Source organism: Eucyclogobius newberryi, unplaced genomic scaffold (assembly GCF_026437365.1).
Source record: "Eucyclogobius newberryi isolate DKJ021-1_F unplaced genomic scaffold, fEucNew1.0.hap1 SCAF_7, whole genome shotgun sequence".
In the NCBI taxonomy this organism is placed as follows: domain Eukaryota; kingdom Metazoa; phylum Chordata; class Actinopteri; order Gobiiformes; family Gobiidae; genus Eucyclogobius; species Eucyclogobius newberryi.
This window is the reverse complement of record NW_027316389.1, coordinates 26,014,822-26,037,944: the sequence shown is the minus strand read 5'-3', so window position 1 is coordinate 26,037,944 and position 23,123 is coordinate 26,014,822. Positions and strand designations below refer to the sequence as shown.

Genomic DNA, 23,123 nt, shown 5'->3' with positions numbered 1-23,123 from the left:
GTAGGTCTTTTTTAATTAGTTTTACTACCAATAGTATTTTAACCATCAGCAGTTTATCAGATTTATGTTTTTCAATGCATCATCTCTCAAGAATTCTGGCCTATCACATGACGGTAAATACAGCACATGACATATAATTGATCAAAGTTTGCTTGGTCTTCTATAATAGCCATGGAAAATCCCTCTGAGCTAATATCATCATCTACACTCTGACAATGAAGGAAAACTGAAGATGCACACGCCACATTGGTTATACAGGGGGAAAAAATGAAAACATGTGTTATCTTCAAAAGTTTCAAATGCTTAGTAACTTCAAACCAGAAATAGAGGATGTGGGGCATGTATGACAAGCCACTTCCAATCCAAATAATATATATTAAGTTGATGTAAAGTTGATGCAAATTACATTACTGTAAGTACTTCTCTAACCAGCAAAAAACTTGTATCAAACTGTATTATTTTTTCCACAGTTGTCAAATGTATCTTAATTTTACTTTACTAAATGGGACATAGTAATAATGTGAGATCTTTACAGTATATTGTTAATAAGAACCAGACAACATTGTTTTTTGACAATGCGCGGGCGGCCTTTTGCCATTTCCTTGTAATCCAGCCTGGTTACCAAAATAACTCTTTTATTCATCTTCAGAGCTCATTCACCCAAATCTACTCCATGGTTTTTAATAGACTTATTTTTAACTTCTCTTTTGTCCAGTATCCATTTGAGTAGACATGCAAAATTGATGCATCACTGTGTGGGGAGATTAAACAGTGGCCCATTCATTGACTCAGTGTCATTAACCTCTGCTGCTCAAATAGGGTGAGTCAAGCGATGTGGTCATTTGACAGGGCAGAGGAGATAGCGCGGAGACAATATCGGACAATGGCAACTTGGAACACTGCAGCAGGCAATATTGTTCATCAAGTTTAATGCATACTTTAAAGCTAGCATGCCTTTTAATTAGCGGGACAACTATAGCCATACAAAGCTCCAAGGCACTGTCCATCTCAGCCACATTTGCAAGGAACTAATTAATAATTTACTGGTCAATAATGTACTCTGCAGCTTTTTCTTCCCTCTTCGTCACTTAAAACAACGAGAAGTTACTGATGTTGGATACAGATTTTGCAGGAATTAAAAAGACACAAAAGATGAGATCAGACATATTAGTCTAATGCTATATACATATATATATTTTATATATATACAAAGTATATATATTATTTATATATGTATAAGTATTTCTTTGTTTGGAATGGAACAGATGGGCTATAATGTGATTTATAACAAAAACATACCACTGATCTCACAAATTTGGCCTCAAGCCGCCGTTTAAACAATGGGGGAGGCACAGTGCATCTGCATGACAATCAATTTAGGTGCTTTATTTTAAAACCATATTCACATGAATTGTCCACAAAGCAAAATACAAGAGGTAAAGCCACAGCAGCCTTCTTGTTTCTATATACATAACTATGTACAGGTTTTTTTTCCCCAAAATCATGATATGTAAAATATTTAACATTAGAAGATGTAATCCTTTGGATCAGCAAGCATTTAGAGAATAAAGGTTCAACCTTTAACAACATCAGATACACAAATCAGTTCACATTATGACAAGTGAGGAGGGAAAGCGGCGAGAAACATGTCCTTCAGATCTCACGTGAGATGTGCCAAGAGGAAATACTGGGAGACAGGTAAAAAAACACTATGTACTATCATTCAAAAGTCTATGGTTCAACTCTCAACTGTTCCTCTCCAAAAGTAAGGGTTATGCTATGGAGACCTCTGGAAGCCAGATCCACATTAAGATTTAAATATCTGGTTATGACAGCTGTGGCAGGGCATCTGTTGGCATCTGTTGACTCAGTGTTGACCAGGCACAAGGGTCCTTTTGAGTTTGTATCTGGTCATCAAATCCAAGGTGTGACATACAGAGCAGCTCAGAGGCCAGAGACAGTTTGGCTATTATAATCCGTGGACTCCATTTTGAGGATGTACGGGATGATACTGTCGATCTGGACGTTTCCGATGAGTCCGGCAAAGAACAGCTCCTCTGTGACAGATGCACTGATGAGCCGCAGGGCCGGGAGACGCAGCAACAGCTTGGACAACCTGAAAGCAGCCAGGAGAAATGAGACATGAAATCACAACATGTAAACTTCAGCAAGTACAACAAAATAAGCCATCATGTGTGCTATATTAAACGCCGGCCCTATACTAGGATTGTAGTCATGAAGGTTATTTACCGGTAGCAGTCTTCAGGGTAGGTCCTGGTGACATAGTCCTGCAGTTCTGTGTACGCCTGCTCTTGGAAAAACTGTATTTGTGGAATATTGTCTATTCCTGGATGATCTGGGACAGAATAACACAATCAGTTAGTTATTTATGACAATAGGATGTAATTCAAACACGATACGTCTTAATATCCAAACATACCAGGACTAAAAAGAACAATGGCTTTGAGGTAGGCATATTCATAAGAGTCAGGTGACAGCTTAATCATACTGTTACAAAACTCCTGCATCCTCCAGATGTGCTCCATGACGACTTTGACTCGTTCAGGGGACAGCTTGTCTGTGGGTGATACATTTAATAACAAGATAATATTAACAGCAGGTAAAAATAAGTCGGGGCATAAACAACGAAAAATAAATATGAGTTATTAATGATGGATTGCCATGAAAAGAAGATGTACCTTCCTGTAAACTTGTCTGCAGATGGTTGATAATGGCACTTAGGATGGTACCAACATTCATTACATTGGAGCACTGTGCCAAGCCGAGGGCAAATAGCTCATTCCAGCAGGCCTTCATCAAGTTAATGTCGTTGTCTTGACCGCTATAACAAAAGACAAGGTATGAGTCATTTTTATAAAAGGCTTCTATGAATGCCATGTTAACGTTTTTTATTTGTTCCTAATGTCTCTTATTTGTGCACATGTTTTTAAAATGTGTGTGCTGTCGTGTTGTTCCCTTTTACCCCAGGTTAATAGATGTATAAATAAATGAAGTTGTTATTACAGTTTACCTTAGAGCCTGAAACGCAGGTATGGAGCGAGCCCAGTGCATTGAAAGGAAAAGTAGCCGTGAGGCCGACTCGCATATGTAGTTGACATTGAGGTACTCTGGCACAGGCAAAGGCATCATAAGCTGTCCAAAAGAAGAGAACACATTTATCATGTATATAGATATAAATTAAACATTTACTGTAGAGAAATTACATTAGTATTATCATTATTATGGGTACATCTATATTTACTTTAAAGGGGATGTGGCTGTCAGAGAGAATAGGCCCATTCAGCTCCAAAACAGGGCCTGACTGATCTCCCGCCATTAACTGCATCGTTGCTTCCAAAGTGTCAGCTGCTGAGCCCTCATTGGGATGTAGGACTTTAGCCAGGGTATCAAATGCTCTGAGAGATACAACAAATACAATCACAAAATGCATTTTCTATATCAACTCAGCCATAAGCAGCAAGGATGGTACATTTTGATCAGCTAGGAGCAATTTGATTAGGGCAGTCAAGTCAGAAACCACATGGCCCAAACAGGAAATGACATGTAATGTGATTTCCTAAGGCCTTGCATAATATACTTATAGTTTCGTGATTCTTCCTTACCGAGTGATGTCACTAGTGTTTTGGTCGTCTCCCTGAAGATCTGTGATTGAACTGTCACCGTTGCTAAGCGTCTCAACTCCCAGCAGGTCATTACCACTTTCACTTTCCTCTCTTGTTTTATCAAGGTGCGCCAGAGATGTCACGACATTTGCCAGAGTACTCAAGTCTCCTTGTGACGGGTCATCCTTGAGGAAATCATCATTTCAAATAAATCTACAGTACCATGAAGCATTGATAGCAATAAATTTAATTATAAAAAATATTGTAGTTTATTTACCTTGTCTGGAGATTTAGGAATAAAAATAGTGTTTTCCAGCTTTGGGAATGGATGTTGGATGTTGAGTAGCATGCTGGACTCCAACAAACTTGCAGACCTGCCATTAGATCGTCTGCCATTTGTATTATATACACAATTAAATCCCAAAACATTACAGTGTTTTACAGTAATATGATCAAATGTTTATGTATTGCAATTTAGAATACTATGTACCTGGCAGTTTCTTTGTCAGAAGCAAACGTTGGAGTGGCAGCCAGTGGACTAAACAGATTCTTGCGAATGTAGATCTTCTCAGTGGAGGCTGCACAATTCATTGATTTCTCACGCATGACTTCAACAGGTTTTCTCTCACACTGAACAGCTAAAAAAAAACACGCACACAAATGATGAGCACCCTTAAAAGCATCAAAATATATATGGCAGTTTCTTACAGTCTTGTTTCATTCCCAGGGCAATGCATCGCTGCAGCCGACAGTATTGGCAACGATTTCTATGGAGCTTGTTGATAGCACATTCGCCAGAGCCTCGACACGTGTACACCAAGTTCTTTCTAATGCTGCGTTTGAAGAATCCCTTACAGCCCTCACAGCTCACCGCTCCATAATGCCGCCCTATAAGGCACAAAATATGTCAAAAATGAAGGCGTAATATTGTGGCAAGGATCAAATAATACTCTACCTGATGCCTTGTCCCCACAGACAACGCAGTACTCAACAACAGGCTTGATGAGTGACTGGTCTGACCCATCTGTTACAAACTGAAAAACAATAAAAACAATGAGGATATTCAAAAGCAATCTCACATTGACTGCAACATGTTTATGCTTCAGTCATGGGGTTTCATACAATTTAAGTTATCAATCAAAACTGTCTGAGAAGGCAAAAAAAAAAAGCTTGCGGCGAGCAATACCTGAATTTGCTGCCCGGCCAAATCAGGAGAAGCAAACAACAGCTGGTTTACCCCAGAGCTGTCTGGGGCGGTGAGGATAACCTTGTTGGGTGACCCTTCCTGCTTCAGTAAGACTTTTCCACTGGACGAATAGTCTGCATTTGTGAGGATAAACTGCTGCTTCCCAGGAGAAGGTGGTTCCAGGGCAGTGACAATCTGGATCTTTTGCCCTGTTTGCTGATCAGTCACAATCTATTGTACAATAAAGTGTGCAAAAATTCGACTGAGAGTTAGAAATGTTTATTAAGTGCAAAACTGTCTCTTTACCTGAATTCTGTGTCCCAAAGCCAAGTTGCCGTCTGCTGACACAAGCTGAATTCTTTGAGTTTGTCCATCCATAGTGATACTACATCCACCTTCACTGGTCTCTTCAATAATAATCCATGAAGATCTAAACACACACATTAAACAGTGTGACAAACAACATTATTCATACATCTCCTTATCTGCCTGATACATCTTTACTTTATTTATTTTTTGAAGCCAAGTGAGGAAACTGCCGTTATGCCGATAGGACTGTACAAAATATGTATTAAATTAAGCCTTCAATTTAATATTACAGCAGATACAGCTAGACAAATATTAGAGTTGATTAAATGAGTGTTATATCTATGTGCTATGAGGTAAAACAATATGTATTTTATCATAGTGTTGCAATTGTGGCCTCCTGGGCTAACCCGTGCGGCTAGTCTGAATCTGTACTACTGTTCGTAATGTACGTCTAAATAAGAGATACAACAAACGAAGAGGGATCAAATTCACTTTGACGCAACCCAAACAAACTGTTCACGGGAAACTATTTAAAATCGATACGGAAGGATAAGGTATTTCTTTTCCTGTGGGTGAAAGGTCAACATTGAAGGGTTAAAGCATGCTAGGGTTAAGGCCCGTGATGTTGTACTGCGGGCGGAACTTCGGCTGCAAATACGGGACCGAAATGGCTATATTTCATCAACCAGCCACAACAGTGACTTGCAATATAACGTACCAGATGTGATTGTAATAGCGACACAGTAACTGGAGAGTATGGCCACGCCGACGTGTACTTTATAAAATATGTAACTCAAATGTTAGCGGTACTGTCATAGATGCTAACGACCAGCTAACATGCTTCAGTTTGTTAGCACCACAGCACGACGCTTCCGCATTATTCGTTTGGTTACAAATTGTGTCACCGAAGCACCCCTGTGTGCATTAAACCTCGACCGCATTAATAATAACCAAGATAGACCATAATAATTACCACTTGAAGCTCCGAGCGGTGCTAACGAGCTAAGTTAGCCTTTAGCTAGCAGCAGCTCTCTGCAGAACAGCTTCAAAACACGCCCTCTCTTCCTGTGTTACTGGCTCGAAATGTCTCCAATGAGGTTTCCGTGCATCCGTAATAATTATTATCCTCTCCACTGAAAATGCTATTATATAATATGTTGATATACCCACTAAAAAACATTAATTTAACTGTAAGTGCTGTTACTTGGCGGGTCAGAGTTCGTGACCTTTTGGATGAGCAGACAATTTGCGCATGCGTCAAAGTTGGAGGAAACTTTGTGTACAGTATACAATAATTTCAACTTCACACAATTGCAGTTAATTTATTAAACGCAGTTGGATGACATAGAAACAAGTTCTCAAAATACTGTAGCAGACATTGTAGCTTGAGTGTATTTTTTTGTGCAATGCTATTTGTCCAAGAAAAATCCTTTAACTATTTACAATCGTTGCCCGAACTCTACAACAGTGAATTAAGTGGAAAAATCCCCAAATAGTTCAACGCAAATGACATGTATAAAAAAAACAACAATGAAGATAAATATCAAGTTAAGTGCAATTAGGGTTGAACTGTTATTGGCAAAATCTTAATTGCTTCATTTTCTAAATATCAGCACTTGCACAGTATAAAAACGTTGCCACTTTCATAGTGTTTGAAGTAACCCAAAAGTATATGCGCACATAATAAAAGTACATAGAGGTGGTAGAAATACAATTAGTCTCTCAAGGGTCCAGCACTGAGGCTTTTATCATAGCCTCAATCCACCTGTTAAAAATAATAACAATTACTATCAATATTTATGGATTCAAATCTAAAGAAATAACAGTGTAAACAGTGTAAGTTTACCTTTGCGTTGTTTCTTCATTATCAGCTTTAAAAATGTAAAAAGGTTTGCCTTTGTGGAGCAGCCTGAATTGTAACTTTGTGTCCGACTTCACAGTAAAACCTAACAAGGGTTTACTATTCAAGGCAGCAACATCCTGGATGAGAATAATAAATGTTAGGTGTGAACATAGAAACTGTTATCTACAATAATGAGTCTCCCAAGCATTCACCTCGCTGGCAGCATATGTGTACAGAACCATTTCTTTGATGACAAACCACAGTCTCTTTCCCTGCTTTTTGTTAGGCTTAATTCTCTCTAAATACCCACTCATGGTGGATTTGATTGTATTTGCAGGCACCTGAAACAAGCAGAAAGATTGTGATGATGTGATTTTTCACTTAATTGATGCAGATAACAGATTTTTCTTTACCTCTCTGAGATGAGCAGGGATTTTTTTGGTTTTACCGCGAAAAATATTTTTGTTGCCCACTGACGATGATATGGCGTGTTCATCTGGGGAAGATTATATTAAGAGTAAGCCAAGGTCTTTAACCAAGTCACATATAAGTCTACAATATTTGAAGGGGCTGTGTAGGCTATACTATATGTATACTCACTTTCTTGTTTCCGAAGAACAACAAAACACTGGTCACACACTCGTGCCCACTGCCATTTTAGGTATTTAAGCCGGTATATATTTGCAGAACAAGACTGACACACCATCTATTATGACACAGAAAATAGAAATTACTTGCAATTTTCTTTTAAATTTTTAATATTTTCTTTTTAGCTCACCTTCCCACATGCACGACAGTGATGTCGCCTCCATGTTAGAGTAAACTCACATGTACAGATCATGCACATTGTGGCTCTTGGGTCCGGAACCCAGATAGGAGCCTTTGACCCAAGAGTAGCATTATGTTCAATTTCCACCTGTTCAAGAAAATCAAACCAGAAATAGTTTATTAGTTAGGGTGTTACATGTTCTAGTTTTATTGATTTATTTATTAGTTTTCAAACCTCTTCAAAACTTTGGCCTGGGACAAAACTGGTCTTTTTCTTTGTAAAGTCCCTGATCGCTGTAGAAATTGCCTCAAGCCATTTGTCTCTTTCTGTGGCTGAGCTACAAGAACAAAGAGGGTTACTTATTATTGAAAAATAACCCACCCAAATGTTAAGAACATACATTAAATGTGCAATGGAACTCTAACTCTGCACAGCATCAAAACTATTTTCTGTGTTTACTGGAAGAGCCATTTTACCTGACAGAACAGATGAAAGAGCGCTCCACACTCTCAATGATCAGCTCATTTTGAAAAGCCTCTCGGGTTGGCTTTTTGACCTGCAAGTATTTCCACCATCATTATTCGTACTATTTTTTATTTGTTTTAATATTGTTTTATAATAGTTACCTTCATTCCAACCAGGGACAGCTTTTCTTTGACCTTAAACTGGCCTGTCTGGCCAGGAGCGGTATACAGCAGCATGTCATTAAACTTCAAAACAATACAACAAAGAAGAACAATTTAATATGTGAACGTGAAGCAGTAAAAGTGTATATTTTTTTGTTTACTGTACCAGAAAAATCATTCTGGGCTGCATTGATTTCCTGGAATGTTTATTGACAACACCTTCTTTCAGAAAAACCTTTTTAAAAAAGACAGAAGTTTCATAATAAAATATGGTATGCAAGGTATGCAACATATTAGAGTAGTCTTACCCTGCCTGGCTGGACAATCTCATGGTTGCCTGTGAGTCTACACTGCACCCGAATCAGCTTCTGAAAGATATCCTACAGAGAGAAATATGATCAGATAAACACAGATGCGTCATTTATCTTGCATTATTAATCATCGAACATACCCCTTGCTTCATGATGTCATTGGCATGGTTAGCCACTTCCTTCACTATAACTAGTGCATCTGTTGGATACATTTATGTCAAGATCTTAGTTCAGATTAAGAAGATATTGTTTTTATTCGAATTACCTTGTGTGTCCTTATAATCAGCAGAGTCTTCAGACAGGTTTTTGAGATAGTCTAAAAACAAATGACAAACAAGCAATGATAAGCATCTGAACATTTTCAACATTGGATGCTAGAAAGTATTTCATTGCACTGTAGTAATTATATGGAACCGTTTGCATGTGGTTATATAATTAGTTATGACGTGGGGGAAATTCCTGATTTGCCAGCTCTGTAACTAAAAGACTTGAAACAACATAGTCCAATTTATGTCAGTAAATCGTTTTCTACATTGCACATTTAAAATCCTATTATACCAGAAGTGGAAGTTTAGTATTTAAATACCAGATTTCGTTCACTTTTTGGACAGCAAAGGGCAGTATGGAACCATTATTTTTACTTACCAAAACATTATTTATTAAACTTTGATTTAGAGAGAATCCATTTACCTGTAAGCAGCATCTGATATTGTGGTATTCTCTGAACAGGCTTGAGGAGATAATGTCTCAAAGCCAAGTTGGCACAACATGGACTAGCCTTTAAAAAGGAACACATTGGTTTCATTTACAGGAACAAGAAGCAAACAATTTAAACTGCAAGACACAGAAACAAACCGGTTTAGAGAGTCTACTCACCTCAAACGTACGAACGACTGCACCAAAAGCCAGGTTCTTCTTTGTCTGTTCCTCAAGTAGAGCCACATTCTTGTCAAACTCACGGATGTAGTTGGAGTACAGCTTCAGAAAAGCCCCTTTCTTTACAAAGATGTCTGCCACCTTTGAGTTAGCGCCCCTGCACATAATAATAACAATTGACTTACATTAAACAAGTCTTAACCAACTTTTGCAATCACCACTAATCGATAAGTTGGATTCTGTTGTAATCGTCTCTTAGTGATGACATAAAATGAAGTCATGTGTCAACCTAAATTGGCTGCATTAGTCAAAGATTTAAATAACATTGCTTTGTGAATGATATTATTTCTGGACCAAGTGCTTCCCATTTTAAGTGGCAAAAAGGAAGTTTACTAATAATGCCGCATTGTAACCTCGTGTCACATGTATTCTGAAAAATAATGTCACTGCCCTTTCAAACTTCTATATTAACCCTAACCTTTGTTTTTGCACTCAGAGGGTTTTTGCAGGCAGAGGGAGAGATGGAGTAAAGGGTCAGGCTGTGTGAGGGAAGAGCAGGGGAGAGAGCAGGGGAGAGAGCAGGGGAGAGAGCAGGGGAGAGAGCAGGGGAGAGAGCAGGGGAGAGAGAGCAGGGGGAGAGAGCAGGGGGAGAGAGCAGGGGGAGAGCAGGGGAGAGAGCAGGGGGAGAGAGCAGGGGGAGAGCAGGGGAGAGAGCAGGGGGAGAGCAGAGGGAGAGCAGAGGGAGAGAGCAGGGGGAGAGCAGGGGAGAGAGCAGGGGGAGAGCAGAGGGAGAGCAGAGGGAGAGCAGAGGGAGAGCAGAGGGAGAGAGCAGGGGGAGAGCAGGGGAGAGAGCAGGGAGAGAGCAGGGGAGAGAGCAGGGAGAGAGCAGGGAGAGAGCAGGGGAGAGAGCAGGGAGAGAGCAGGGGGAGAGAGCAGGGAGAGAGCAGGGGGAGAGAGCAGGGAGAGAGCAGGGGGAGAGAGCAGGGGGAGAGCAGGGGGAGAGAGCAGGGGGAGAGCAGGGGGAGAGAGCAGGGAGAGAGCAGGGGGAGAGAGCAGGGAGAGAGCAGGGGAGAGAGCAGGGAGAGAGCAGGGGGAGAGCAGGGGGAGAGAGCAGGGAGAGAGCAGGGGGAGAGAGCAGGGGGAGAGCAGGGGGAGAGCAGGGGAGAGAGCAGGGAGAGAGCAGGGGGAGAGCAGGGAGAGAGCAGGGGGAGAGCAGGGAGAGAGCAGGGGGAGAGAGCAGGGGGAGAAAGCAGGGAGAGAGCAGGGGGAGAGCAGGGAGAGAGCAGGGGGAGAGAGCAGGGGGAGAAAGCAGGGAGAAAGCAGGGAGAGAGCAGGGGGAGAGCAGAGGGAGAGAGCAGGGGGAGAGCAGGGGGAGAGCAGAGGGAGAGAGCAGGGGGAGAGAGCAGGGGGAGAGAGCAGAGGGAGAGAGCAGGGGGAGAGCAGAGGGAGAGCAGAGGGAGAGCAGAGGGAGAGAGCAGGGGGAGAGCAGGGGAGAGAGCAGGGAGAGAGCAGGGGAGAGAGCAGGGAGAGAGCAGGGAGAGAGCAGGGGAGAGAGCAGGGAGAGAGCAGGGGGAGAGAGCAGGGAGAGAGCAGGGGGAGAGAGCAGGGGGAGAGCAGGGGGAGAGAGCAGGGAGAGAGCAGGGGGAGAGAGCAGGGAGAGAGCAGGGGAGAGAGCAGGGAGAGAGCAGGGGGAGAGCAGGGGGAGAGAGCAGGGGGAGAGAGCAGGGGGAGAGAGCAGGGAGAGAGCAGGGGGAGAGCAGAGGGAGAGAGCAGGGGGAGAGCAGGGGAGAGAGCAGGGAGAGAGCAGGGGGAGAGCAGGGAGAGAGCAGGGGGAGAGCAGGGAGAGAGCAGGGGGAGAGAGCAGGGGGAGAAAGCAGGGAGAGAGCAGGGGGAGAGCAGGGAGAGAGCAGGGGGAGAGAGCAGGGGGAGAAAGCAGGGAGAGAGCAGGGGAGAGAGCAGGGGGAGAGAGCAGGGGGAGAGAGCAGGGGGAGAGCAGGGGGAGAGAGCAGGGGAGAGAGCAGGGGGAGAGCAGAGGGAGAGAGCAGGGGAGAGAGCAGGGGGAGAGAGCAGGGGGAGAGAGCAGGGGGAGAGAGCAGGGGGAGAGCAGAGGGAGAGAGCAGGGGAGAGAGCAGGGGGAGAGAGCAGGGGGAGAGCAGAGGGAGAGAGCAGGGGAGAGAGCAGGGGGAGAGAGCAGGAGAGGAGCCTGCGGCATTGAGAGAGGGCAACTCTACAGTGTACATGTGTGTATTGAATGTATGAAAGATGACCACTGAACGACACAATATATCATACATTATTCACTAACATTTAACCCGGCATGAGAATTGAATTTTCATTCGGTTTGTATGTATTCACTTAATTATTTTCTTTTTGAACATATTTGACCTGTGCTTGTTTTGAACTCTGTGCAGCACTTTGGAGACTTTGTGTTGGTCAAATGTGTTACACGAATAAAGTTGGACTGGATATCCTATTTTATTCACCCTTCTTTTGGTGTTCCATGTGGTGTTTTTGTCATTACCATGTGGAGACCCTTTCCCGCAGCTCCTTCAGCAGTTGTTGGTTTAGTTCATAGAGCTGTGGGAGGTAGTACAGTATCTGGTCCAGCAGCCGCTCTTCAATCACGGGTTTCTCATTTTGACGGGACGCAGCGTTCACAGCGTTGCGAAAGTCCTGCATAAAAATACTTTTTTAAATTTGTTTATTTGTTTCTGTGTGATTATTTGTTTGGGACAACATGTACAAGACGCATTCATTTAAACCTGCTATTGATCCCCATTGATCCCCATTGATCCCCATTGATCCCCATTGATCCCCATTGATCCCCTGGGCATTCACAAAGCCCACACTCGTTCATACAGAGACAGAGTATTGTATTTTGTTAAGGGAATAAAAGGTTGAAAAAAAGAACTATTTTGATGGGCTTTAATGATAAACAGATGCAGTAAAATACGCTGACCAATAAACGACAACTCATAAACAAACCTCACAGTAGATACTTTGAATCAGCACAAAACCCTGGGCTTGTCGGCCGGAGGGGGCTGTTTTCTGCCCTGTTTTGGACGATGTGGTGACTTTTTGCAAGATAATGGAAAATGTGGATAATTAAAGTGACGTGCGGAGTGAGCGCCTGCCACGGAACTGTTCTCGTGGTTTGAACACGTGTGATTTCCTCCTACACAACCATATCTGCAGCTGGAGTGTCTTGTGAGTCAAGACTAAAGGCAGGAAAAACAAGAAATGAAAGCAGAAATGTTGTGATGTGCCTCCGTCAGCTGCTTTACTCAGCTTTTAAAATAGACTGGAGTCAAATGAACTGATTAGTCAAATAACAGTCGGAAATCTGATTTGAGGTTCAAGAAATTAGAATCTTGATGTGTAGATGTCATTCTGTGTCATTAGACGAAACTGAGGTTCTCTTTTCTCAAATGAAGCTTGATCATCTGGTCATTTTGAGAGGATAATGACTCACTTTATTCATCAAACTTAAAATAAACAGTTTAAGAACACTTATGAGGTCTTTTGCTTCCAGTCATTGGGTCAGGTTGAACAAAGTGCGTGTTACTAAACCTTTCCTAAGCTTTACTTTAATGTAAACAAGTACTTTACCGTTACTTTTTAAGTTTTTTGTTGTTATGACGAGACAAACACCACATGATCCTTTGTGAAGATAGTGTAACTTGTCTCCATGGCGATGCAACTGCCTTACATCTTTGCATGCTTTGCATAGAATGTTCCACAGTTTGGCGTTCAACTGATCCATCTTTCATTCATCCAGTTGCAGGTGTTTTGACTGCAAAGAAATCACTCAAAAAGCAGATGAGCTGCTGTCCGGTGGTGGAGTGGTTAGGGCACCGCGCACGTATGCCAGTCTCCATGTGCGGCCGGCCACAGTTTACTGCATGTCCATCCCTTCTCTCTCGTCCCCATTTCACACTGTTCTTTCCTGTCTAATAAAGCTAACAGGCAAAAATAATCTTTCAAAAGATTATGATCAAAAAAAGCAGATGAGTTTAATGCCATGCTGTGGTTTCCAGGGAAACCAGTGACACATTCACAGAGTCACGTGGAACTATGTAACCAGAAAAGTTACATTGTGTACCTTTTGAACTCAGTCTAGTTTATTAAATCAATAAAAAATGTCACACGCACAGTCTAAAGCAGGAAAGAAATGTATAATGTATGGTGTACATCAGGCTATAAAAGAGCAATGTCATGGTGGAGCTTTAATCCTCCACCATGATATTGCTCTTTTATGTTTAGCTTATCATGTTTACCAGAATGTTTAATGCCACAGTCGACAGTTGTAGAGAATGTGAAAGTGTGGACAAGACCACATGATATACTCTTAGCTTTATCCCCTCTTATGTGGGCCACTTAATTAAACGCATATGGAGAATGTGGGTTTTGACAGAAGAAGAGAGACAATGTACAATATACAAAGGTCAACTGTGTACTTACAACATGAAGTAGCTTTAGGACGTCAACAAACCTATGAGGAAAAAAAGAACACAAACCATACCTTACACATATATGGTTTTGTACAAAAAAAATCTGTAATATAAAACCAGCAATGTCAGTAATGTGGGGAAGATCAAGATTATTATTTACTGTTATAGAAAAGGACAAACGACTCTTGCTCTCCAGAGTACACTTAACAACGTGAAATAGGATAGTGACTTTTTGACATTTCTGAATATAAATAATCAGTTAAAAAGCGAATATATTTCAATTTAGATCGATTAAGGAGAACAGCCAAAAACATAACTTGCACCGTTTCTTACACATTCTCCGAAGTCATTATTTCTGTGGCGATGTGTTGTATCTTGTTTTTCCTCCTTATCAACGTCTGAAACACAAAGAAGCAAATACAATTACTGCAAAATCTCCAGTTGATAGATGAACGCAAAGCCGCAAAGTACCCCCAGACGATAAAAGCTTTCAGTTTTATTAATGTAATGTGTCCTGTGTCTGCAGCAGCTGTTGAGGTCAGACAAAAGTGTCAAAAAGATGATGAATACCTCTTCCCCAACAGGCCGCTACGCACAAAGTGTTATCACTGAGAACTCGCAGGCTACACAATATATTTAGCCAAGTCAAGTACAAAGGCTCTCACAGCACTGTCTGCCACTTCAGGCTCTCCTCCTTTACTGGAGGTGGAGCTCGTATCAAATTCATCCTTATCCTCTTTATCATCTGTGGTGTTGCCCAGTACGTCTTCATCCGACGCTCTTTCCTCTGCCATGTCCACCGTGGAAAAATCTCTGTTAAAATAGAGAAGAAAGATAAACAGGTGAACAAAATGTGCAGCTTTATTATTATAGTTATTTCCTACCCCAGCAAGTAAAACCTCTTGAACAGGGTTTTATTTGATATGAATTACAGAAAATGATTATCACTTGGGAAAATAGCATATCTAACATGCCATAACTCTGCTGTAAAAGGCCACTCCCTGTGACAAAAGGACAGGGTTGAATAAGCAGTCAGCATGTTTTTTACTAGAGAATAGATTGATCAATTTAGTGTGTGGTTTGGATTGAAGCAAATGCTGTTCAAACAAAACTTTATGTATTTTCTTTAGTCACAAAATATGCTGGAGCAAGACAGCGATGCACATGAACACAGAGTCTCAACACACTGATCTGTAAACTGTGCAATTACACCAATGTGATCCTATTTACAACTGTCCACACACAGAACTTCAGTCATTTAAAACGTAAGCTTGAAGATACAATTCAAGCAACATACGTTTTGTTTTGAAGCAGCAAACTTTAGTCACTTTTGACTTAACTTTCTCTCACTTATTTACCATATCAATGTGTGCAATAGGAGTCAAATTGCTCTGACTCGAATATGATCCAAGAAGCACAATCTCCGTCACCGTCTGCACATTTAAAGACACTGGAACTTTGTCACGGCAGTTTTGTGCATTCTCTGGGATCTTCTACTGAAACTATCATTTAACGACCTTAACAGCCTTTCATTGTGTAATAAAATATGAGGAAACTATCAGTGATTATTTTGTCTTTGAGACTTAAGAGGAGCTAATCATTTCTGACTTCCATATAAAAAATAATTGTTAATTGAAGAAGTCTTGAATGTATTTTTTAAAGAGCTTTCCAAGCCACAATGCTGCCTATGAAGAATCTCCTTTATCCTGTTTTAATCCAACAAAAATGAGAATATTTTACCTGGGATAGTCATAGATTTCAAGTGGTGCTGGAATGTTCTTTTCCAGTTTAATGTACGGCTCCTGATCTTCATAAAGTCCTTCATCGTCATTGTTAGGCGGTGGGCTTGGCCAAACGTCTTCCTCCCACTGTGATGTTTCTTCTTCTCTCACATTCACGTTCACATAATCCTCTATCTCCTCATAAACACAGTTGTCTTCATAGTATTCCTGTGGCTCAGGTGCAGGATTAAACACTTCTCCATCGTCAGTTTGGTCAATAAGTGGACAGGAAAGCTTGTCGTCTTTGTTCTCAAACACTTCCATTCTTCTTCCCATCGGGCTGTTTCGTCTTGGTGGTTTCTGCGGCGCCAATTTGATCACGACTTCTTCTTCTTTTGCTGGGATTGGAGAGCCATCAAGGCTCTCTACAGAGTTATAGATCGGCTCTTCGGTGCAGTCTGCTTCTTTGTCACATTCACCGTCACTTTTATTAACCGACAGCTCCGTCTCATTAACATCCCAACCCAAGTCCTCCTCCTCTACATCCTCGCTGCTGAAACCTTTACCGATGTAGGATAGAAATGCCTTGTTTCTGGGCGGAGGAGCTGGAGGGGCCCATGTTGGTCTTGGGATGTGAGCTGGGGCGTTTAAATGAGTCAACGCAGGTGTATTGACAGGTACGGATGAGCAATTTTTAACCTCTGATGACCTCTCACTCACTTCCTGGTTCCTTATCTCGTCCTCCAACTTTTCCTGCTCGACCACTCCTTGCCCCTTGGGTTTGCGGGGTATAGGGACAGGCGGGGGTTTCCGAGCAGGTGCTGAGTTTGGGACAGCCTTGGATGAACTAGACGCTCTCTCTTCCTTTGGCTCAAATTCAGATGCAGTTTGTTGAATGACATTAGTTTTAGCCTCCTCTTGGACTTTGTGAGGAAAAGATGGGCCATTTGTCAAGGCGAGGCTGTAGATATTGTTCACAGTGTTTGAACTTTTGCCCGTTGAATTATTTTGACAGGCGTTTTCTAATGTGGGCGATTTTGGTTCATTTTTGTCCACGATATTGTCACTCACCACTTTTTTCAAGTCAAGTCGAGTCAAGTCTTTTTCCAGCTTGGCAAATGTTTCATTTTTAATGCATTTGCATTTTTCATTGCTGCACAAACAAATAGGAATGATATAATCCCAGTTTGGCCTTTTGTTTTCTTGCTGTAGTCCATTTTGAGAGTTTAATAGGCCCAGTGTTCCGTCAGGTCCTCTTGTTAGCTTTCTGTTTGGGTTTGGAGATCCAGCAGCTTTGGGGAAAACAGGCTTGGGAGCTGGAAGTGGTTTTGGTTTCTGTGCTGTGGCTGGAGATGGCAGCGAGAGCCCCTCTTTTCTTGTACAAGCAGGAGACGGGGCAACTTTAGGTTTTGGAGCCACAGGTGGCTTATGCAAACCTGAAATGAAAACAAAAACAAATGAGACACATACTTTTAAACGATAAATGATTCTACATTGTCAACTATTGTGAAGATTGTATTTACCACTTTAAAGAGCTACATGAGGCGTCACTCTCTGCCCTGCAAACCGTATCATTTCCTTTTTAACTTGGCTTTATGTTTTTCGGAGCGGAGAAGTAATGGAGTACAACAACTTTAAAAGCCAATACACGTGAGATGTTGCTTAGTGATGTGCAGCAACTTAACATTTGTTCATTTTTCTGGCTTTTCATGTTGTCCAAATGCAAGTTCAAGCATTTAAATCTGTTGATCCTAACCCAGTGACAGCTTAGTGTAAATCTGCCATAGAGTACAAGGCCACGTCTGCAGGGGTTCAAAAATCACATGGATTTAGTCTGAAATGACACAACTACAACGTGGTCCAGCTGTGGGACAGGTCCAGACCAGACAGAGACAGGACACAGTCACACAGATGGAGATAAGTGATAAAGAAGCAGAAGTGATGGAAATACCCCTGCAAACTGGTTCAGCTTGTTCAATCAGAGTCATAAAAATCACATAAAAGTTAACAAGAATATATAAATATGATCAATAAAACTGAATAAATATGATTTGGATCAGACAACTATCAACCCAATGATCAAGTTTGATTTAGATCTATCAAGCGGTGGTTAGGGAAACATACCTGGCAACCTGGATAATTACGTTGATTATACAATAAAGATTTATATTAAAACTACCTTAACCAAAATTACACGAATGCTTGAGTGAAATTGTGTTCGCAGCTTCAAAAATATCAGACTTCACCTGTAAACATCATGAACTTTTGCGCTTACCTGTGTTCAACATGTTTCTTTTTGGCGTTGCTCTTTCTTCTGAGAGTTAATGCGGTGGTAAAACCAAATCCACGATCCGGGAAAACATCCCCAGCAGCCGGCTTTATTTAGAGTTTCTGTGCATTTGTTTTTCGCAGGTCCAGATCCCACACTGGTCGTCCAGAAGCTCGCACTCGTCTGAAGACTTCGCTCACAGTGTAATCCCCTGTACTTCCGCATACACGCCGCTAGGGGGCGTCCGCAGCCACAAACGTGCTGCACACTCACTGCTTCATTCAGAAGTGGGATGACTAACATTGCGTTTGTCGTAAAGCAAGTCTGTCCAGATTCCAATTCATTTGCACATGAAGTTATTTTGGTAAGCTGTTTGAGGAAGTAAACACATCTAGGTAACTACGTAGACACTATAGTTACTGGAAGGAGTGATTAGTTACATTATGTTTGTTTTATATATATAGATAAATAGATAGATAGATAGATAACATATATAAAATTATGTTATTAAGTCTAACAAACAAAGGGTCTTGTGAATGGTGGTACAGTCGGTGTCCGCTAGAAATAAGCAATAGAAAAACAAAATAATGAGTATCAACCACAAAGACAGTTGTATGTATTTATTATGTGTGGACAAGGCTGTGTGACAGTCTGGAGGTGGAAAGGGTCTTCTTTTGTTTGTCTTTCTTGAACTGAAATGTCACCTCTGGACCTTCAAAATAAGAAAAGATGAATACAAACTGTAGGTTTGAGAAGGCCTTGTAATGAAATTAGTTCCAGCCCAATCCACTTTATATATCCACATTTTAGCACATTTTATAAACTGAAACATCTGTACAATACAATAAAATGGTAAAAAGATAATAATAATCTGAAACAATAAATAGATTGGTGAGTCATGCCGCGGAATTCTGGACAAACTGTTAGCGAGAAAGTGGCTTGTGTGATGTCGGTGTAAAGTGCACCAGGTGCGAAAAGAAATAAAAGTGTGCACAACTTGTGCTTAAAAGTTAAAAACGGCTTCACTTTAGATGAAAGACGAAGGTGATTAAAGCCTGATTTAATGACAGTGCTGTTTTTTTTGTTGAGTTTAAAATCACTGTCCATGATGACGCCAAGTTGGTTGGCGAAAGGATGAACATTGTCTTTAAAGGGGCCAACCAAGCCTTAACGTCACCTTGGCATTCCAACAAGGCTGTCAGGGCCTTTGGCGTGTTTAGAAATAGGCATATAAATCGGACATTGCCGGGAAAATTATATGAAATGCCATTCCTTCTGAAAATTGCGTCTAATGGGATAAAGTAAAGCAAAAAAACAACTAGGCCAAGAACAGAACCCTGGGGGACTCAGTGCAAAAGGGCGGCGGTTTAAAAGGGACGCTTAGTGGAACATGTCAAAAGCAGGAGTCGGGTCTAAAAGCACAAAAATGGCTAGTTGTCATACCTTTTACAAGAGAGTTTACTTGACTCAATCCACTCTTTTTGGGCTCATCTCCTTGTATAATGGATGATGAAACGTGTTTAGCTCCAACGGTTTCAATTTTGTCCCTAAAATACGAGAAAAACAACAAGCAAACTCAAATGATATGTTCACCCTCGCATTGTATATTATTATTATTGATATTATCAGACAAATCTAATCATTGTAATCATGTGGGTCCTCACCTGAACTTGAAGTCTGGAGGAAGGAACAGGCCTGATCTGTAGTCTCCTCTGGCTTTGGAGATTTGTATTTCAATATCTCTAATTGGGCAGCTTTGATCACTGTAGTCAATGTATCCGATAAACACCAGCTTCCCTTTGATGTACATCTGGGGATAAGAAATGAATTACCGTACATCTGATTAAATATGCTAATCACATATTTGTCTCTCTCTGTCAGTGTATTTTGAATTACAGTGGCGTTGCATTAAGGACACGCTATTTTATTGTTTATGACTTTGGCGTTTTCAACCATCTGAGAATTTTGATTTCCTAAATAAATGTGGGCACCTTTCCAAATCCTTATGCAAAATGCAAAAATGTGGAAATAAATCATTCGGACAGGCTTTTTCCATCTTATAGCCAAATCTGTAGAACTGCTGTCATCAGTTTGAGCATTGAATATTAGCCCCATTCTTTACTGACAATATAATGATAAATGGCTTTAGGTTTTTAATGCCCCCTATTTTCACCTCGTCCCAGCAGCTGCTTTTCTTTAAGTGATCGCTGCTGCTCTCTGGTGGTGTGACACGGTGCAGTAAAGAGCCTGTGGCCACATCTGCAGTGGAGTTGTACTGACCAGGACCGTCCCGGGCGCTGCGTTGTGCCTCTGCTGCAGGAGAGACTTTTGTGCCTCATAACACGGCCTCGGTATTGAGATCTCATACCTCACCAGACGAAATGAATCCACCTGACTCTAAAACAGCACATAATAACACTGAATCAGCAAGGATTGTATCAGCACTTAATCAATAAAAAAGTAATAGAGATAAAAAGTATATTTGTGGAATACTATTCAATACTTTTAGAAATGAAAACATGTTCACAGACAAAGGGAAATGCAATAAAACTATCTTCATCCTTGCCAAACAAACTTTATTACTATTTCTTATGAGATATACGTACAAGATTTGGAGCAAAAATACAAATAAAGTTTATGTTCGACCATCGCTATATATATATTTTAAAGGTGCATTGTGTAGCTTTCCTAGTGAATGGTCTGCCGCTTGCTTGTGTCCATGGAGATGATATTGCTTTGCTTGGAAAGAGTGACGCAGTACTGCATATGGACTTTCAATGTATTTGTTCAATGTATAACACCTGTGATTGAATAAAATATACCGTATTTTCCGGACTATAAATTGCACCGGAGTATAAGTCGCACCTGCCAAAAAATACATAATAGAGAAGAAAAAAACATATACAAGTCGCACTGGAGTATAAGTCAAATTTTTTGGGGAAATCTATCACTAAATCTCTAAATCGTACCGTGTAAGATACGTAAACTCAGAAGGTAGAGGAAGTGCAGATTCTTCTTCTTACAGCCTAGAGCGCCTTCTTGTGGTTGTCGGTGTGAAAATAACAAATAATATCACATATAAATCACTCTTGAGTATAAGTCGCACCTCGGCCAAAACTATGAAAACAGCTGCGACTTATCATCCAGAAAATACGGTAAATGAGAATTGCATGTTTATCACCATACTGTGGAACATTTCAAAGCAAAGCAATAACATCTCCATGGAGACAAGCAGGCGAGCAACAGCCACTCCAAAGAAATTACATACTTATTTAGCATATTTTGTATATTCACCTTAACGTTCTCCTGCTCTGTTCTTAATAACCTGCCTCGGCTACACCAGTGCTGCACATCAGAGATACACTGTGCTGACTGTTGTGATTTATCCTGTTTTGTAGATAATGTAAAGTGTGTTGTCCTTGGGGGATTAGTTACAAGTACATTCATTGTATTTGCTGATGACAGAAAATGTTCTCGTAACCTTCTGGAGAAAAGGTACACTGAGTTATTTGAGGTGTTTCTGCAGCGGTCACACCTGAGCGCATGGCGTCATCCGGTGCTCGTTCCTGCTCCTGTAGAGCTGCTCCGGTGCGTCTCCGCCTGGCGCAGGAGGGTACAGATTCTGGCATGTCACGCACACTATCAGCATCTGGTGACTGTGTGGCGGCTGGCCCAAAACAAAGAGATCGTACTCCGAGTCTTTGAGCAGTGGCATTGTGGACGGGCTGCAGCAACATCGCCTCTGTGTGCTGCCTCCGCTCAGGGCAGCTCTGAGCAGGACGGGGCAGTGCGTGAGCGGGGCACAGGGGCTGAAGGGCAGCTGGACGGGGTATGAGACACATGTGGCCTGTTGATCTGGGTCTACTGGAAGTATTACTGACCTAAAATTAGTAGAACATTTATAAATAAATATATATTATTATCATATATAGTAGGAATTTTACAATATACATCTTACTCTAGTTTGATGTTGCCATAAAACTGAACAGGTCCAATCCGTGAGATGGGATTTTCCTCCTTCCCGTGTTTTTTCTGTGGACTGCTGAAACAAATAGTATTCTGTCTGGCACTACTACACACTATGAAGCAATACATTATACTACAGTCTCATTGATCTAATGAAGTCAAAATCCAATTTGTCCTTGATGACTGTATTGTGACCCACTTCATAATTGGACCAAGTATGTTTTCAAATAACACTTCACTCCCCACAGCTGCCCTGGGGTAGACTGACAAAAGTGTGGCTGTCAATCTGTGCTTACGAACCCTCAAACTACCAACCATTCACTCACACGCCACGTTCATACATAATCACGGTGGGGGAAGTGCATGACACAACAACATACACTGGTTAAATCATTTTACCTGGAGCGTTTTAGAGCTGAGTTGTGATTCTTTTGTCCTGCTGCTGACAGGTGACTGTGCTGCCCCTCCTCCTCCGCTTGCGACGGGACGGGCCCAGGGTCTGTGCGTTCAGGTGAGTTCAGAGAGGGCAGAGCGGCAGACATTACCTCTCTCTTCAGCCTGGACCTCAGCGGGACATCTGGCACCCGCTGCGTGTTGGGACATTTGATCCCTGAAGGAGAGCGAGAGGTCAGTGAGAAACGCACACGGACAGTGACTGACACAAATGACCCTGAACAAGATCCTAATTGAACAATTCAATAATGTTGAGATTGCAGGATGAAGTGATAACGCATGTTTTTGCTTCACAGATCATCGAGACGCCATGAGTAAGTTCCTTATTTATTCTTCCACTGTTTCAGTTTGCATTCAAGGGCGACTAAAGTCCGGCAAGGGTCATACACCGTGGACATTCTGGACCATGAACAATCTCAGGCCTAACAAAATACACCAGACAGGGCCATTTACTATGTTACCTAACACATATTTAAATCAGAAGTCTCCAAATAATAGCTCTGCAAAGGATTTAGGAGTCATACATATTACGCTGAATAATTCACATGCCTATTACAACTTTAAATGTGTACTTTTGATGTCTAACTTTGTGCTCATATAAATTGGTCGTTGTTTTTGTTTATAGGCACTGAACTGTATCACATATTAAGCTTGCCGTCACTGTTTTATAGACTAAATTTCACGTGACCTCTAAAAGAAGTGGTTCTCTGTCCTTGTAAA

General features: G+C 41.4%; 2 protein-coding genes across 3 annotated transcripts; both read right to left on the bottom strand.

The window, feature by feature from the left end:
• Nucleotides 1-1,365: 1,365 nt before the first annotated feature.
• Nucleotides 1,366-6,352, bottom strand: nr2c1 (nuclear receptor subfamily 2, group C, member 1). Of its 2 annotated transcripts, none has more exons than XM_072435160.1 (14): nucleotides 6,092-6,352; nucleotides 5,116-5,239; nucleotides 4,810-5,040; nucleotides 4,579-4,657; nucleotides 4,332-4,511; nucleotides 4,114-4,261; nucleotides 3,901-4,012; nucleotides 3,624-3,808; nucleotides 3,263-3,416; nucleotides 3,032-3,153; nucleotides 2,700-2,842; nucleotides 2,441-2,578; nucleotides 2,251-2,356; nucleotides 1,366-2,116 (listed from the first exon to the last, which is right to left on the bottom strand). In XM_072435160.1, exons 2-14 carry the CDS (start codon nucleotides 5,185-5,187, stop codon nucleotides 1,945-1,947), a joined length of 1,842 nt encoding a protein of 613 aa, XP_072291261.1. In that variant the 5' UTR covers nucleotides 5,188-5,239; nucleotides 6,092-6,352; the 3' UTR covers nucleotides 1,366-1,944. The 2 variants fall into 2 exon arrangements, with proteins under 2 accessions (XP_072291261.1, XP_072291262.1); XM_072435161.1 differs by having other exon boundaries at nucleotides 3,901-3,997.
• Nucleotides 6,353-6,478: 126 nt separating this feature from the next.
• On the bottom strand, nucleotides 6,479-22,027 carry LOC140348496 (FYVE, RhoGEF and PH domain-containing protein 6-like). The gene is made up of 25 exons (XM_072434432.1): nucleotides 21,943-22,027; nucleotides 21,520-21,865; nucleotides 20,265-20,381; nucleotides 19,649-19,794; nucleotides 19,428-19,531; nucleotides 15,735-17,151; nucleotides 14,660-14,807; nucleotides 14,328-14,392; nucleotides 14,005-14,035; nucleotides 12,065-12,216; nucleotides 9,544-9,700; nucleotides 9,358-9,445; nucleotides 8,933-8,983; nucleotides 8,808-8,866; nucleotides 8,665-8,736; nucleotides 8,523-8,591; nucleotides 8,357-8,440; nucleotides 8,207-8,286; nucleotides 7,965-8,067; nucleotides 7,740-7,877; nucleotides 7,562-7,667; nucleotides 7,375-7,457; nucleotides 7,174-7,302; nucleotides 6,965-7,098; nucleotides 6,479-6,883 (listed from the first exon to the last, which is right to left on the bottom strand). The coding sequence occupies exons 2-25, from the start codon at nucleotides 21,697-21,699 to the stop codon at nucleotides 6,841-6,843; spliced, it is 3,756 nt and encodes a 1,251-aa protein (XP_072290533.1). The 5' UTR covers nucleotides 21,700-21,865; nucleotides 21,943-22,027; the 3' UTR covers nucleotides 6,479-6,840.
• Nucleotides 22,028-23,123: the final 1,096 nt, after the last annotated feature.